Source organism: Phoenix dactylifera, unplaced genomic scaffold, assembly GCF_009389715.1.
Source record: "Phoenix dactylifera cultivar Barhee BC4 unplaced genomic scaffold, palm_55x_up_171113_PBpolish2nd_filt_p 000412F, whole genome shotgun sequence".
NCBI classification, from domain to species: domain Eukaryota; kingdom Viridiplantae; phylum Streptophyta; class Magnoliopsida; order Arecales; family Arecaceae; genus Phoenix; species Phoenix dactylifera.
Genome location: NW_024067852.1, coordinates 301,345 through 315,824, shown reverse-complemented (window position 1 = coordinate 315,824; position 14,480 = coordinate 301,345). Strand labels below are relative to the sequence as shown.

At 35.9% G+C, this 14,480-nt stretch overlaps 1 protein-coding gene across 2 annotated transcripts in view; it reads right to left on the bottom strand.

The window, feature by feature from the left end:
- Positions 1-2,037: 2,037 nt before the first annotated feature.
- The window catches only part of LOC120105981 (tripeptidyl-peptidase 2-like), an 83,689-nt gene continuing 71,246 nt past the window's right edge, over positions 2,038-14,480 (bottom strand). Inside the window, exons 25-34 of one of the 2 annotated variants that reach the window (XM_039118787.1) lie at positions 11,570-11,655; positions 11,430-11,481; positions 11,177-11,308; positions 10,938-11,006; positions 10,207-10,299; positions 9,177-9,272; positions 7,361-7,459; positions 7,017-7,109; positions 4,394-4,600; positions 2,038-2,523 (exon numbers count right to left, since the gene is read on the bottom strand). In XM_039118787.1, coding sequence (XP_038974715.1) covers positions 2,365-2,523; positions 4,394-4,600; positions 7,017-7,109; positions 7,361-7,459; positions 9,177-9,272; positions 10,207-10,299; positions 10,938-11,006; positions 11,177-11,308; positions 11,430-11,481; positions 11,570-11,655 — 1,086 coding nt within the window. In that variant the 3' untranslated portion in view covers positions 2,038-2,364. The remainder of the gene's footprint in view (positions 2,524-4,393; positions 4,601-7,016; positions 7,110-7,360; positions 7,460-9,176; positions 9,273-10,206; positions 10,300-10,937; positions 11,007-11,176; positions 11,309-11,429; positions 11,482-11,569; positions 11,656-14,480) is intronic. The other variant, XM_039118788.1, reaches the window with a different exon arrangement.

Below are 14,480 nucleotides of genomic sequence, written 5' to 3'. Positions count from 1 at the left end.
AATCTATCTCTATCCTTTTTAACTCGGTCTGCTTAACTTGTTTAACTCGTTTAAATTTAATCCGTTAATCCGACTTGATTTATTTAATAAACAGATCATGCGGGTCTTCGCCAACGAGAGTGATCTATCAACAACAATAATGGGCTGGGAAGAGGGTACCAGAAGTCTTTTCCAAACGGTTGAGATGGAGAGCGTAGATGAGCACAGGAAGGGGATGGAAGAAAATTAAGAGCTGACCAAGATCCAGGGGGGGTGCAAGATTGCGGTTTAAGTCACCAATAATTTGGAGATAAACAGAGTTAAGAAAGTGCGATCAAATTAGAAGGTAGGGACCATTTTATCCTCTAAATCAAAAGTTAGGGATTTCCAGTGTCTCTCTCCAGAAAGGGGATTATGTTGGAGCTGAGCTTGGAAGCAGCCTGGTATGTCAGAAATTCAAGGGAGTCTTTGTATGGAGTCAAAGGGTTTGTAAGTGGTTCTTGGCAGCAGGGAAGGACTGAAGGGGTCAGAAGATGATGAACAGGTAGAGATAACCTACTAGGGAGGAGGGGATGGTCGCCGCTGCTAGTTACTGAAGGAGTGGATAGGAACGATGGTGGCACCACCAACCATAGAAAGATGGGTGAGTTTCGAGAGGAAAACCATTAAGGGTCCACTTTTCGATTAAATTTGAAACAAATAATATAATATTATACACAAGCATCTGCTTCTCTTAAATCCTCCAAATCCAGTAATTAAATACTTAAATTAAAGATACATAACGTTGGCTGTAAAAATACTTAAGAACCAAAAATCACATGTTTCACAAATCTCTGATTTATGCATCAAGTTGTTTGAAATAATATTACTATCATGGTTAGCTACGATCTAAGAATTAATTATTGAGCGCTCGCTCTCTCTCTCTCTCTCTCTCTCTCTCTCTCTCTCTCTCTCTCTCTCTATATATATATATATATATATATATATATATATATATATATATATATATATATATATATATATATATATATATATATATATATATATATATATATATATATATGTCTCATTATCGATAAGATGGATTCTTAACTTAAACACTTTATTATGCATTTAAAAATGCATTTTAAAACACTAGCACAATGAAAATCTTTTATTTTTATCTACTTGATGCAAAGATTAGATACCAGCAAATCACATGATTTTATCTTTCTAGATATTTTTAGCGGCACAAACAAATATCAACGGCCTGGATGTTCAAATAGAGTGCCTGATTATTAATTTTAGACTTGAAAGGAGAACATATCCTCTTCACATATGTATATGCATATGTATACATATTATGTATGTATGTATGTGTACAATAATATTGTTGATATATTCGAATAATTAGACGTTTCTTGAACTTTGCCATAAACCAAAAATTTCCTGGGATTCATAAAAAGTGAACCATTGAAACCACCATCTTAAGAAAATGTGGAGACATACATTAGATAGTGAATTCATAAATTGAATAAAACCGGCCTTTTAACTCAGGCCAGGGCAAGGCCAAAGTCATTAGTTCTTAAAGGGCTTTTTCCACTAAACTCAAAATTTAATCTTCATTTTCCATATATATAGGTGTTGTTATAATATGCAAGGTGTGTGTATAGACCTCTCTTTGCACCCACTACAAAATTCCACAATCCAATTAGCAAATACAAAATCTAAACCATGGGATGTAATCTAAATAATTTAAAATGTTCATGCATAATATTTTAACCTAATTTGGATATACGTAGCCTATATATTAAGTTGTCTCAAAATCAGCACACATGCACATATATGCGCACATACAAACACATTATATATAACTTTATATCTGATATACCAGATACATCGGGCTCAGTTATCGATGGGGCCTACAAGTCCAGGCCAGGGCCTAGTTTGTCGGGTCAAAAATTGGACCCTGTCGGGCAGGCAAGCTGCAATGATCCAAACATAAATGAAAAAAGCAGCCCTAAGGTGGAATAAAATGCAACTTTACCCACTGAAAAATCTAATTAATTTAGCAAACGAACTAATAACCAAATTTCCCTATCCAATATGTAGTTGATCTACCAACTGGGTAGGTCATACCGTAGTACATTGGCTAGTGTAACTTAATGGACGGACATCATAGAAGAAATATAGTACAATGGACAGTATATGCTTGATTTTGAACTAGACGCTGAAACCGACTTTTATTTGGAAAAAAACTAAAGAAAACAAATGGTGCTTCTCTGATGCCTGTCGATCCTATCGATAGCAAAAGCACAAAACCAATTAGCCTCATGAAGAGAATGCAATAATGAACATCTGTCAGGTTTATGAGACTAAACAGCTCCATGTATTTATTCAATCAAATCAGAAAGGAGGCAAACTTGAAGGGAAACGGACGTGCATCCACTGCCTCTCATATGATGCCACATGGGTCCACCCAATCTCCTCAAGCAATTGGATCCTTAGATCATAAAGCTTTTTCTTCGGTGGCTCTGATTCATCCTGAATCCTATCACTCAATACCTGCCATAACGGACAACATCACATTAACCCAGGTTTTTGGCAATAGTTTTGGTTAGCTTGGCATTTTGCGCATCGAAAAGTACGAAAAATTTCTCTAACACACTACCTAAAGATTATCCAACATTTCAAATACATTATGATCATTTTCAACAAATTTACATATAACGGGTTATAGCTAGAGTTTCACAAACAAGAACTCTAGAACATGTAAATTAATACAATGTTCACTAATTAGCAGGTCAGTGCCATATAGAAAGTATAAGGAGAGCCGAGAAGTACTTTATAACAGGCACTGAGGAATAACCATTAAAGGTAGTTATTGCTACAGCATCGGTCAGAGCATTTGAGTGAGTGCAGTTTTGCAGGAGAAAGAAAAAGTTCTCAAAATATACATGAAAAATCAGAGAATATTTAGTTGCTTTGTTCTAAGAAACAGATTAACATTAAAATAAGCAAAGAATATATTTGCTCAAGCCATTTCATTTCCAGATTTAGAAACAAAAACATAACCAGAATAATTTTCCACGAAAAAAATCTAGAAGAAAATACAAAGGGTCAGAGTATGTGACAAATGGAGTTGCATGTTTCTAAGTATTGCAACCTCATTTTCACACCTACCTGGCCCAAATCAAGGACATATTGCAAGATAAAACTTCATATTAACCATGTTGAACAGGGACTGGTCTTTGTGGGCTCTCTCCAAGTTGCAGCAAACCTTAACCAATGAGCCCCAGAAAAAAGCACTGCGGCCTCTCTTCTCAAATCTTCATTTCCATTGTCTCAATGATTTCCCCAGAGAAGCAAAGTTCATTTCTTTTGCCCTACTACCTACTATATTTTAGTAAACGTTTCCCTGCTCCCCACCTTGCAAATGTGTATTCTGCAGCATGTCCATGCTCAACATAGAAAGAATTTCTATCTATTGTAAATAAAAAGACCTATGCTCTCCTCAGCGACTCTTGGTTTCCTTCACGAGCCGCGGTTATTCATTGATTTTGTCTCTCTACAGTTTGTATGATCATCTTCTTGGTACCCTAACGAATAGTAGCAAACCTCTTTCCTTTCACTCCCATTTTGTGTTCAATAATTATGCAGAGTAAACAATTATTATTATTATCAGGCATGATGCACAAAAGAATGGAATAGAACAACTAACTTGCTTCATGATTCTAAACACAAAAAGCTGAGAATGCAATGCAACCTTAATTTTTTGATATCAGCGTTTCTTCTGATGCTTGACGAGGTGTTTTGAGTTCTGACATCTTAAAGAGAGGAATTACAAGAGAGCATGCATCATATCCTAGATCTTTTGGTCATGCATATTGTGATTGGAAGAATGGCATTCATATATCATGTGAATTTCATTCCAAAAGGGGGACAAGGGAAAAAGAAAATCTTTACGAAGAGAGGGGCTTTACATGCTAACAGTAATAAAGATAATATGAAATTCGGAAAAAAGGATTCAAATACTGGTACTTGAACTCATTCCAGCTTTTTGCCAGAACAGCGCAGTACCACATACTGACACATGATACTGGATTGCCTCCTGTACCGACACTGTGTACTGGTGCTCGAAACCAACCAAATGACCATTTGTACCATCCTGCTCCAGCCATATTCAAAACCTTGTTCGGAACTATAACAATTATCAAAAATAATTCAAGATACCCCCTTTTATGAAAAATTGTGACTTATCTTACATTCTTCCCTTAATAAAGCATAGATTCAGAAGATGCGGAAACTTATGCAAGTATTTGCTTTTCAAAGTTAAAAATTAAAAAAAAAATCATCCACCAAAACTTCTTACGAAGTTTCAGCAAAAAATGGATCTGAAACAAATTATTGGGAAAAAGAATTCAGCAGAATTTACCTTTAAAGCTGTTCCAAGTCTTCTACAACGTCTCTCACGTACCACCAACAGCATGCAGTAATTTGTGGATTTAACATCAACCCATTTCTTTAATTCCTTAAAGTTCTCCTCAAAAGGATCTGATTGGTCACTTTTGGTAAGAGTTTCAGCTCCATCTAAATTTTTGCTGCTAGCAGTCTCAGATTTCTCCACTGACAGATCAGCCTGCTACAAGACAAGACTTATCAAACTGCTTGAGAATTCACCACTAATTGTGACTACTCTCTCAAGAAGTAACTAAACATAGAGCTATTTAAAATTACCCTATGGTAACAGAACAAGTACTAAACTAAAATAATGAATAAATTACACACAAGATGTAAAGTCCAGATAATTGCCTGAACTAATTAAGGGCTAATTTACCACGTATTGCATACAATGAAAACAACTTGCATATGTAATATTTTACTGTAATGCATTTCTTTCAGGCACTTCTTGTGCATCTCAAGTAAGAAAGTGTGAAGTTGTGAACCATATGGTTAAGAATGTGATACAATTGAGGAAAGAACAATATGAAAAGCATGTATTAATTAGCCGCGACAAGCAAGGATCAAAGCACTATGCATCATGCACATGCTGATTAGAGGTATGCATAACAAGTGTACAAGACCTGCCAATACTTGGCAGGCATCACCAAGGGATGATGCAGACAATGTCAATACGTACACATAAGGAACAATGAGAAACACTGCAGAAGCCTAAATTTTAGTATTTAGGCACATTCAACTGCTACCCAGTATTCAGAAACAATAACATCTGTATTTAGATTTTTTCCAAGTGCTATTTAGAGAATTAGGATTCCAACCTAAGAATTCTAACCTGCGGATTATTACATCAGCATCAGTCCAAAGCAAAGATAAATCAAGTTTACTAACATTTGCAGTTATCATTATTTTAATTCAATACGGTTTAAAAATTAAGCATCCTGTGCAAATCTTGCAATATCTTTAGATGTCACTTAGATGATCTATCAGCATAGCTTCAATACATGATTATCAATCTTATGCTGACCCATTATGTTGCATTGCTTGGATAATCTGAAACATAAACCAGTTCACACTGACATGGGTTGGTACAGAATCTGCACCCTGTATCATGTTCTTAACTTTGCTTCATGGTGTGCATAGCATCATTTCATATGATATAGAGCAGCACTTGCATCTTAAATGAAACTGCTGATATCAGTATGTTACTAAAGAAAATACTAGAAAGCAGGGTCAGCGGAACTATCCCGAACCAGACGATTCTGGCCATTCCGAGCCATACCAGGGGCTCACCGGTCCGGTTCCGGCAACGGAAACGAAAACCATTGCCAGAGACGGAGAAGGAAAGAGAGAATAAGAGAGAGCGAGTGGGGAGGGAAGCCAGTGGAGGGCCGACGAAGGCCGGCACCTGGGCAGGAGGCGAGGTCGCTGCCGGTTCCCCTGTTTCGAACCTCTGCCGGCTTCCGCCACCGTCTGCCGGCCTCTTTCTCTCTCCCTCCCTTTCTCCCCCTTCTCTCTCTTTTCCCCTCTCCCATGGTCTATGTTGCCCTCTCCTCTGTCAGTACAGGCTCAGCCCGGCACGACGCAGGCCCGTACTGACTTGGCCGCTGGAAAACCGGTATGGTGTCCCGTACCAGTTCCGCCAACCCTGCTAGAAAGTTTGTATTATACATTTGGATAAATTTGAAGCTGCCAATTCAGAGTAGTAAAGTCATTCAGATACTTGATCTTAAGGTTAATTAATGGGAAATAAATATAATAAAAATTCAAATGATTAGCAATGTGAAATATCCATTCAAGGAGTGATGAGAGCAAGAAATTTCTAGCAAAGATGGGGGAATCCATAGTGGCTGTAAGAATGCGCCATGAAGCAGGCAATTTTGCAGATGACATGAGGTTAAATGTAAGTGGTGGCCGGCCTGTACTATTTCACTTCATTTGAAACAGAGTTGAACAATGAGACCAGGGAAACAACGAATACTATTTAGAAACATGAAAGTTAATAAAGGATAGATTTTATGTGCAAACTAGGAAAATTTATGAGTATATGCAGTTGGCATTGAAACAAATATCGGCGAAGACGAGAATGTTGTTAGATTTAACGATCAAGGGCCATCAGAAAAGAAAAAATTATGTTTGTTCTCTTATAAGAAAATAGATGAAAGATATGCCATCCTAAATAACATTAGGTTATTTTGGATGAAATTGAGAAGTGCATTGGAGAACATGAGTGAAAAAAATCATCTGAGATAGCTTCATCCCACTCAGCACCACCCAAAGATGGCCTCAGTGAGGAGGGTATATGGTATGCAAGTTGATGAGTCAAAAAAGATACCTTTTCTTGTCCTTTTGATACAAAGGATCGCTTTTCTTGAAAAGAGATGATTGAATGGATCTATAGTCAGAAGTTTACTTGTTTTCTTGATTAGAGAATTTCAAAGGATAGAAGAAAACATAGAGATTGGAGACTGTGCAATCAATTTTGGTCTCACTGAGACAAAAGCTAGATCTCTTTTCAAGACAAAAATTAAACAAAAAAAATATTGGTGAAATCAGATTAATCTAGATACTATGGATACTTAACAAATAAGTAATCTTACCTCACAAGATTCAATATCTGCGAGTGCCAGTCCCTTTTGATACAAAGCCTCTGCCAACTGGTCACGTGTAACTTCCATCTTCTTCTTAATTTTCTGCAAAAGAGGAAGAATTCAAAACGAAACATAATTTCATATTTTAATTTAAGGATTAAGCAGGACTATTGAATTGGTAATAGGAATTAAATAAGATGCACTGAGATAAAAAACTAATGCATCAAATATTTACACAAGAAGTGTAACTATAAGCCCTGAATGAAGTATATTAGTCTAGAGTCTCTAGACACTTCTTCCTCAAATAATCAAGAACTATTAGATGAAAGAATAACTGCAAAACTTAGTTTAACCTCTGCTTCTTCATCTTCAGGATCTGACTTTATGGATAAGCATTTTGCTAACTCTTCTCTGTCAATACTGTCAATGACCTCATCGGCTGCACAAATAATCTGAAAAAGAGATATGGATAATACAGGGGGTTAAAAAAAATTGCAAACATGTTATTTTCAGCATATAAGAAGAATAGATAAAATGTTCAGGAAGTTCATGATAAAAAATGATATTTAAAATACACTAATAACATGCTTATCCTTTAAGAATCAATTTTACCATATTTTTTCTGTTTAAGTAGCATTTAGCAAAGTTCACTGGTTCCCTTTTTGTTTATTGTTTCAGTTTCCAATTAATCTTCTCTCCAATATTTTGAAACAGAAGGTAGTCAAAATTGTTATTTTATCTTTGAAATCAGAAGACTGAATACATTTGGAAGTGTTGGTCAATAGACAGATGGAAATGGCATAGTAGTGGCAATAGCTGTGGTTGTAATGGAAACAAGGGTGGCAGCTACATAGGTTGCAGGTTGCACAAGTGGTAGTGGTATGACTAATGGCGGTGGTGGCGGTGGCGACACTAATGGTGAGAGTGTGGCAATTGGAGGTGATGGTCATGGCAGTGGTAGCGATGGTGGAAATAAGTAGTGCTGGTGGTAAGGTGGCATTAGTAACAATAGTCGTGGCGACAACGGTGGCAAGAATGCATCCATGGCACCATGGTCATGGGTGGTGCATGGAATTGGCAAGGGCAATAGCAGTTAAGGCGTGATAGCAGTTGCAGTCGTGGTGGTGACTATGGAATGATGAAGTGGAGGGTTAATGGCACCACTAGTGCTCGCCATGGAGTTGGCAATGCTGAAGAGTGGAGAGAACCTGATTTCCTATTTTTTGTTTTTAAAAAATTTTGAAAGCCAAAATGTTCCACTATCAAAAATATAAAAAAAGAATCTTGAGAAAGAAAGACATCACTAAACACATTTTGCTCATTGCATCATGTTTTCTATTTTTAACAAAAAGAAAAATGAAACTAAAGCAATGCCAAACAAGTAATAGAATTTTCCAACACAAAATCAAGAAATCTTAGAAGGTTTTCATCATAGGCGAGATCTTGACCAAAATATAAGTTCGCAATTCCCAACCTCTCACCAATATGATAAAACTAATATCTCTGCCCTTATTATCTCAACTGACATATACTAATATATTCCAACATATCTGCCACAACTAGATTGACATAGACTGCTATTTCCTAATCATCCTTCTACATTAAAAATTAATTTTTAAATGTTAAACATTAATATGGGCGTTAGTTCTAAGTTCTAACTTTATCATATTGGTCAGGATCCAACATCTCATTTCTTACAATATTGGCCAAAATCTCAAGAAATCCTGGTACCCAATATTTTCGAACTTTATTTCTAGGACAAGATAACAGAGATTTAGATTCATCCTAGTAATGTGCAACCACCAAGATGGCCAAGATCATCAGTTCTAATGGAAGCAATATACTAATGGAACATCATATTATTCTTCACAAAGGTGAATATAAATAAATTCAAGCAACAATTGACACACGAGCCAAACAAAGGAAAAAAATGATTGGGCACAATCACTCAACATAACCACTTTCTAATTTTCAGCCTTCGATTTTGACTTATTAAGTAAATATGAGGGGACAATCTTCAGGTATGATCGATCTAAAAAAAAAAATATTCCAGAAATATTTATGAAGATGATCTTAGAGTTCAATTTCAAGATACAAGCGATCATCGACAAATAGACAAATTCTGTCTATGCAAATAATAAAAACATCATTATATTAGTATATACTTGCCTCTTTGTCATGGCTAACCTTTTCTTGATCAGCACCACTTGAAAGTAAGCCCTCCAAAATTTTGGCAAGCAATGGTGTATATTTTGGATACTCCATCTGCAGGTACAAAACTCATGGTTGAAATGAAAAAGGGTGTTCAAAAATCTTATAGAACACCACATAAAGATAGATTCTGAATTATACGTAAGTGACCTTTTAAAAGAAACATTTTCTGGCAACAATAAGTCAAGAGATAATAAAAATAATATATGAATACAAGCAACTATGCAAGGAAAGTAAAGATAAAATAAAATTAATAAAACACAAATCAAAACATTGTGACATGTTTTTGAACTGTGCATTTGGAAGGGCTTGACGCACAGGTAAGGGTATCCAAAATAAATGGTTCTGAATCTTCGGATATTGTAGACAATTTAGAGGTAGTAAATCACATGAAATGATTTGGATTATCATTTATGAGTCCTCATCATAAAGTTTGACCTGATTGGACTGGATCTCAGATCTGGTCAGCATGCCGTAGCATGCCGAACCTTGTACTATGAGATATCTCACATTATACGGAGGGAAGGAACCTTCACGGCCTGTTTTGACACCTTTAACTGGGTGACATATCCCACATGAATGCAAAGTTGCCAGGCGGCAAAGCAGACTGATAAAAGATAATGGAAGTATTTCAGGGGCAGTTAATCCCTCTCCACAGTTTTCTGAATAATGAAACCAATCGACAATTCTGATTTATTGTATTCCAAAAATCTCAAGATTGCAAACCATCTCTCCCTATTCCTCCAATTTCTCCATCTGCCAACATTTACTTTTTGACCCTTCCAATTGTGGCAGGCGACATCACATACATATGGTATCACATGTCTAATAAGGCCCTTGAACTACTAGCAATTACTAAGCTGAAATCATACACTAGTGCATCCAACCTTTAGAAAGTTCCCCTTTTTCTGCCAATATCCAAAATTCCAAATATATAAACCATTAAAAGATGGGAATAGAAAGAAGAAAATGGCAGATGCAATGCTACCTTAAGAGAAGCGGAAAGTTCATTCCATGCTGATCTCTCTTCTTCAGTATCTCGTTTCAGGCTTGATAGAACCTTTATCTTAGCATCCCGTACCTGATCAAAGTGAGTGTGTTAACACAGAAGAGCTATCTGGTTTAGCAGATCTCTTTTAAATAGATGGAAACAAAAAAATGTGTACAATTTAAATTGCTATGAACTATGCATCAAACATTTTTACTTTAGTATAATGTACAAAGATGAATAATGGTAAATGGTAAATCTCCAAAATTATAGGAGAAATTGAGTGTGTCAGGGATTAAATAGACATTAATATGGTTATTATTTAGTATTAGATATTTCTTACTGAGGTTTAGATCAAATTCAGAAAAAACATTCAAGTATAAAAAAAATAACATGCAGAATAAAGAAATGCCGGTCAATTTGCATTACATGGGACAGTACATATCATGTTAATGCCTCGCATGCAGCACTGGCACACTATCGGCTGCACACCAGTGCATTGCATGCCCCACCACCATTGTGCGCCAAGCACTGTCACAGCATCTATGATACAAGCTGCACTAGTGCTTGACCGACATGCGAATGGTACACAATATCTCAATCCATGGAAATGAGTGCACATGCACAAAGCATGAGGAACTTTACTAGTTCAAACCACATATTAGTAATATCATATAAAAAACAAAAAAATAAGCTGGAAATATGCAATGGACAAATGTTATTTTAATTACCCCTTCTTCCAAACGCTCAGAGACACTTTTTGTGCAGGTACCAGTGCCCTTTCCTTTGTCTTCATCAACCTGTAAAAACAAAATTCTACATACAGTAAACAACCATGAAGTTGACGTAACCTACAACTCCAAAAGATATGATGTATATTATGATCTTAACACATCACATAATCAAGCAGCTCAAAATTTTTGAAAACACTTAAACTGAGAAACTTGAAGAAAGTCAACTATATTCTTACCTTGGATGGTGGGATAAGATAAGATATATGATAAGATAGTGGCGGTTTTTGGTTTTGGTCATCATTTTTGCTGCTAACAGTTATGGTACCATAGGATATTGATCCAAGCAATACGGCTCCAGCTGGAGAGTTCTGCAAGAAATTACAATTATTTGGAAGTCATATAATATAATACATTAAAAGAGAAAAGGATAACCGATCATTGGTTCACTTTGAAAAAAAAATACTATAGCACTCTGCAACTGATAGATACCTTTGGGAGCTTTTCTCTGGATGGTGGACCCAGATAAAATGCTTCTGGTTCACTGGAAGAAAATACAGAAGCCTAGATTAGGCCAACAAAAGCTTGTTAAAGGATGATTACTATGAAAAGATCCGAAAAAATTAGTATACCCAGGAACTAAAACTGAGGTTTTAAAGGTGCCATTTCCGATTATGGGGCCATCAGGTTGAGAAAAAAAGCTCAAGTGAATGTGGTCCTGCATTTAAAAATTAAGTTCTATATCAGTTATACGAAGAATATTTCTTTCAAATTGAATAAAGCTTGTTACTGCTGGAACAATGCAGAAAGTTCCAAATTATATTCAAAAATTTACAGTTATATTGAATAAGATACAAAGCTAACAGGTTTGTTCAACACACACACACACACACACTAATAATATGAAGGCACTTATTTATATCGGGGTTCTTTAGGGGACCTAATAGACAACAAATGTTCATATCTGTTCATAATTTTACCCTCTATTGATCTAGAGTTCAGACGAAGGATTGTAATCTTGGTAATAGTGTCGATATGCCCTATATAGGGGTCAGTTCGGCGTATCGACACTTGGTACGGTCCCTATATGATAGCGTATTGGATCAACTACAACTGTCATGCCATTCTATTTTTTTGTTCAATTTTATTGTGCATGTAGAAAAATTGTTCGCTGATCCAGCAACCAAACCACTTTGGAAATTCTTTAATTTGTTGGTGCAGTTTCTTACATCTCCTATTTCCTGTTGGATATCCGCAAAAGTTCAAGAATGTTTTTGAAAACGATTATCTCCTACCCATATTGCTTCAGGATTAATGGTTTGGTCACCTCAATTTGGTAGCTTTGTTGAGGATTGGAAAGTCTAGTCTGTGACCATGGCATATGATAATTGGACCCAATGGTCCGATTCAGTCTATCATACCATACCGACCACAAACTAGGATAGTTCGCAGTCTCGGTACAAAATGGGACTGGAGCCGGTCCTCATTACGATGAACCGCTTAGAACCAAACAATTTCGAACAGTTCAAACTAGTAAGGGCCTGGTTAGGGCCTGATTTACCGATTCCCTCGTAATTGAGGGAGAAAAGATTACCATACCCTTTTCTCCCACTGTTTCACTTGCGAGCAACATAAGAGAGGAGAAAGAGTAGAGAAAGAAAGGAGAGGGGAATGATAGGGAGAGAGGGGAAGGTGAACAAGGAGGGTAGGTTCTCAGTTCACCAAGATATTTTACAAGATGCCCTCTTCCATTTTCTTTTCTTTTACACCCCATACCAAAATTTCGTATTTTCGCATGATTTTGTGATATATCATAGATCTTAATCAAACTTATGCAATGATATAACTTGTTATATTTATATTTATCTTATTATCTATTAAAAATATATTTTTGTATAAAATCAATAAAAAATAAAAGAGATGTTAGATTCCAAATATTAGAGATTTAGTGTCATTCTCAATATCTAGCATGCTATTTGTTTCTTACGGCACTTTGACTAATTTTCAATGTATTAATTGTTTCTCGAATAAAAGACCAACTTTATAATAAATCATAGATTGTTTACACTATTAATTATTAATATGCAATGGAAAAGATAATATGTGGTACCTCCTATAAGAAGTACATTAGACATAATTAAACTTTAATTTTCAAGATTTTAGTCAAACTGCATATTATATTCTAATAAAAAAATAAAAAATATAATGAATTCAAAAATTCACGGAAATTTAGTAGCATTTAAAGATATTTCAGACATTTTTTGGAGAATGTATCATATTTTTCCAATAGTTATGCAATTTATACATATTTTTGTAAAAATTATTAATGCAATGAAAATGTATGAAAAATTAGAAATATATTGTATTGTTCAAAACTAATTATTGAGGTAGCCAACATTTTTTAGGAATTTTGAAATTTTCTAAATGCTTTGAGTAAGTTTAATTCAAAAAAAGCAATTCATGCATGAAAAATCAAAAATTAAGGCAACATTTTCTGAAAAATCATTGCCAAATGGACGCATACCACATCCATAGTCACCAGTTGCCTAACAACCACAACCACCACAAAGTTCGGGGAGAAGCCAGTCTGGTTCAAAGTCGGAGATCTCCCATCAGAGATTTGACAAAGAGATGTTAAGTAGAGATTACCACGGCACTAGGGGATCAAGAGAAGCAGAGCCGGAAAGGGAGGCTGAACTAGTCAAGGTAGTTTGCCTATCCGGGCCACCAAAGAGAGCCAAGAAGGTTGATCAGGCAAGGGTAAGAAGCTAGTGCTCTAGACATCCACTTAGGCAAAGAAAAATAAAGGAATGAAGATAGATATATCGATGAAGGATTGCCCAGGTCATCTCATGATGCATGCAATAATGACAAAGACTCTTTGAGAGATGATGAATTCAATGGTCAGGGTGGAGGTAGTGGACAGGAGGGAATGGCAAGCAGTTCCATATGCTTATTTTATTCACTGGTGAGTACCAATTTGAGTATGGGATGCAGATAGAAACCATGGGAACAGGGCTAGGGAGGACAACGTAACATACAAAAGGAGGGGACCTAGAGGTGATGGCTTCGGTACCAGAAGGGGTATCAAGATCCTCTTCATACTTAGGATCATCATCCCATACTGAAAGAGCATCGGTATTAGTATGGCTATCCAATACAAACGGCTTACCCGAATCCTCAGTGAGCAAAATAGGAGTCAAGTCCCAAGGCTCGACTAAAAACGCGATACAAACATGTATGAGGGACATAAACACTGGACTTGGAGTTGAACATACACATGTAAATTGTAACCCAATTTTTAAATATAAGCAGTTTACATTTTCAATGTCAATTAATTTAACATGTATTATATAGCCACACAATACTTCGGGCATATAACATAAAAAACTTTAAAGCTTATTATAAGTAAACATCAAAAATTGACTTATAAAACTCTATTTCCCACTCAAAGCTAAATAATGGAAGCTTAAAAACTTTGAAAATGAAAAAAATATGTTTTTTGCGTGCCGATATGGTCAAAGCATATGATATGTTACTTGT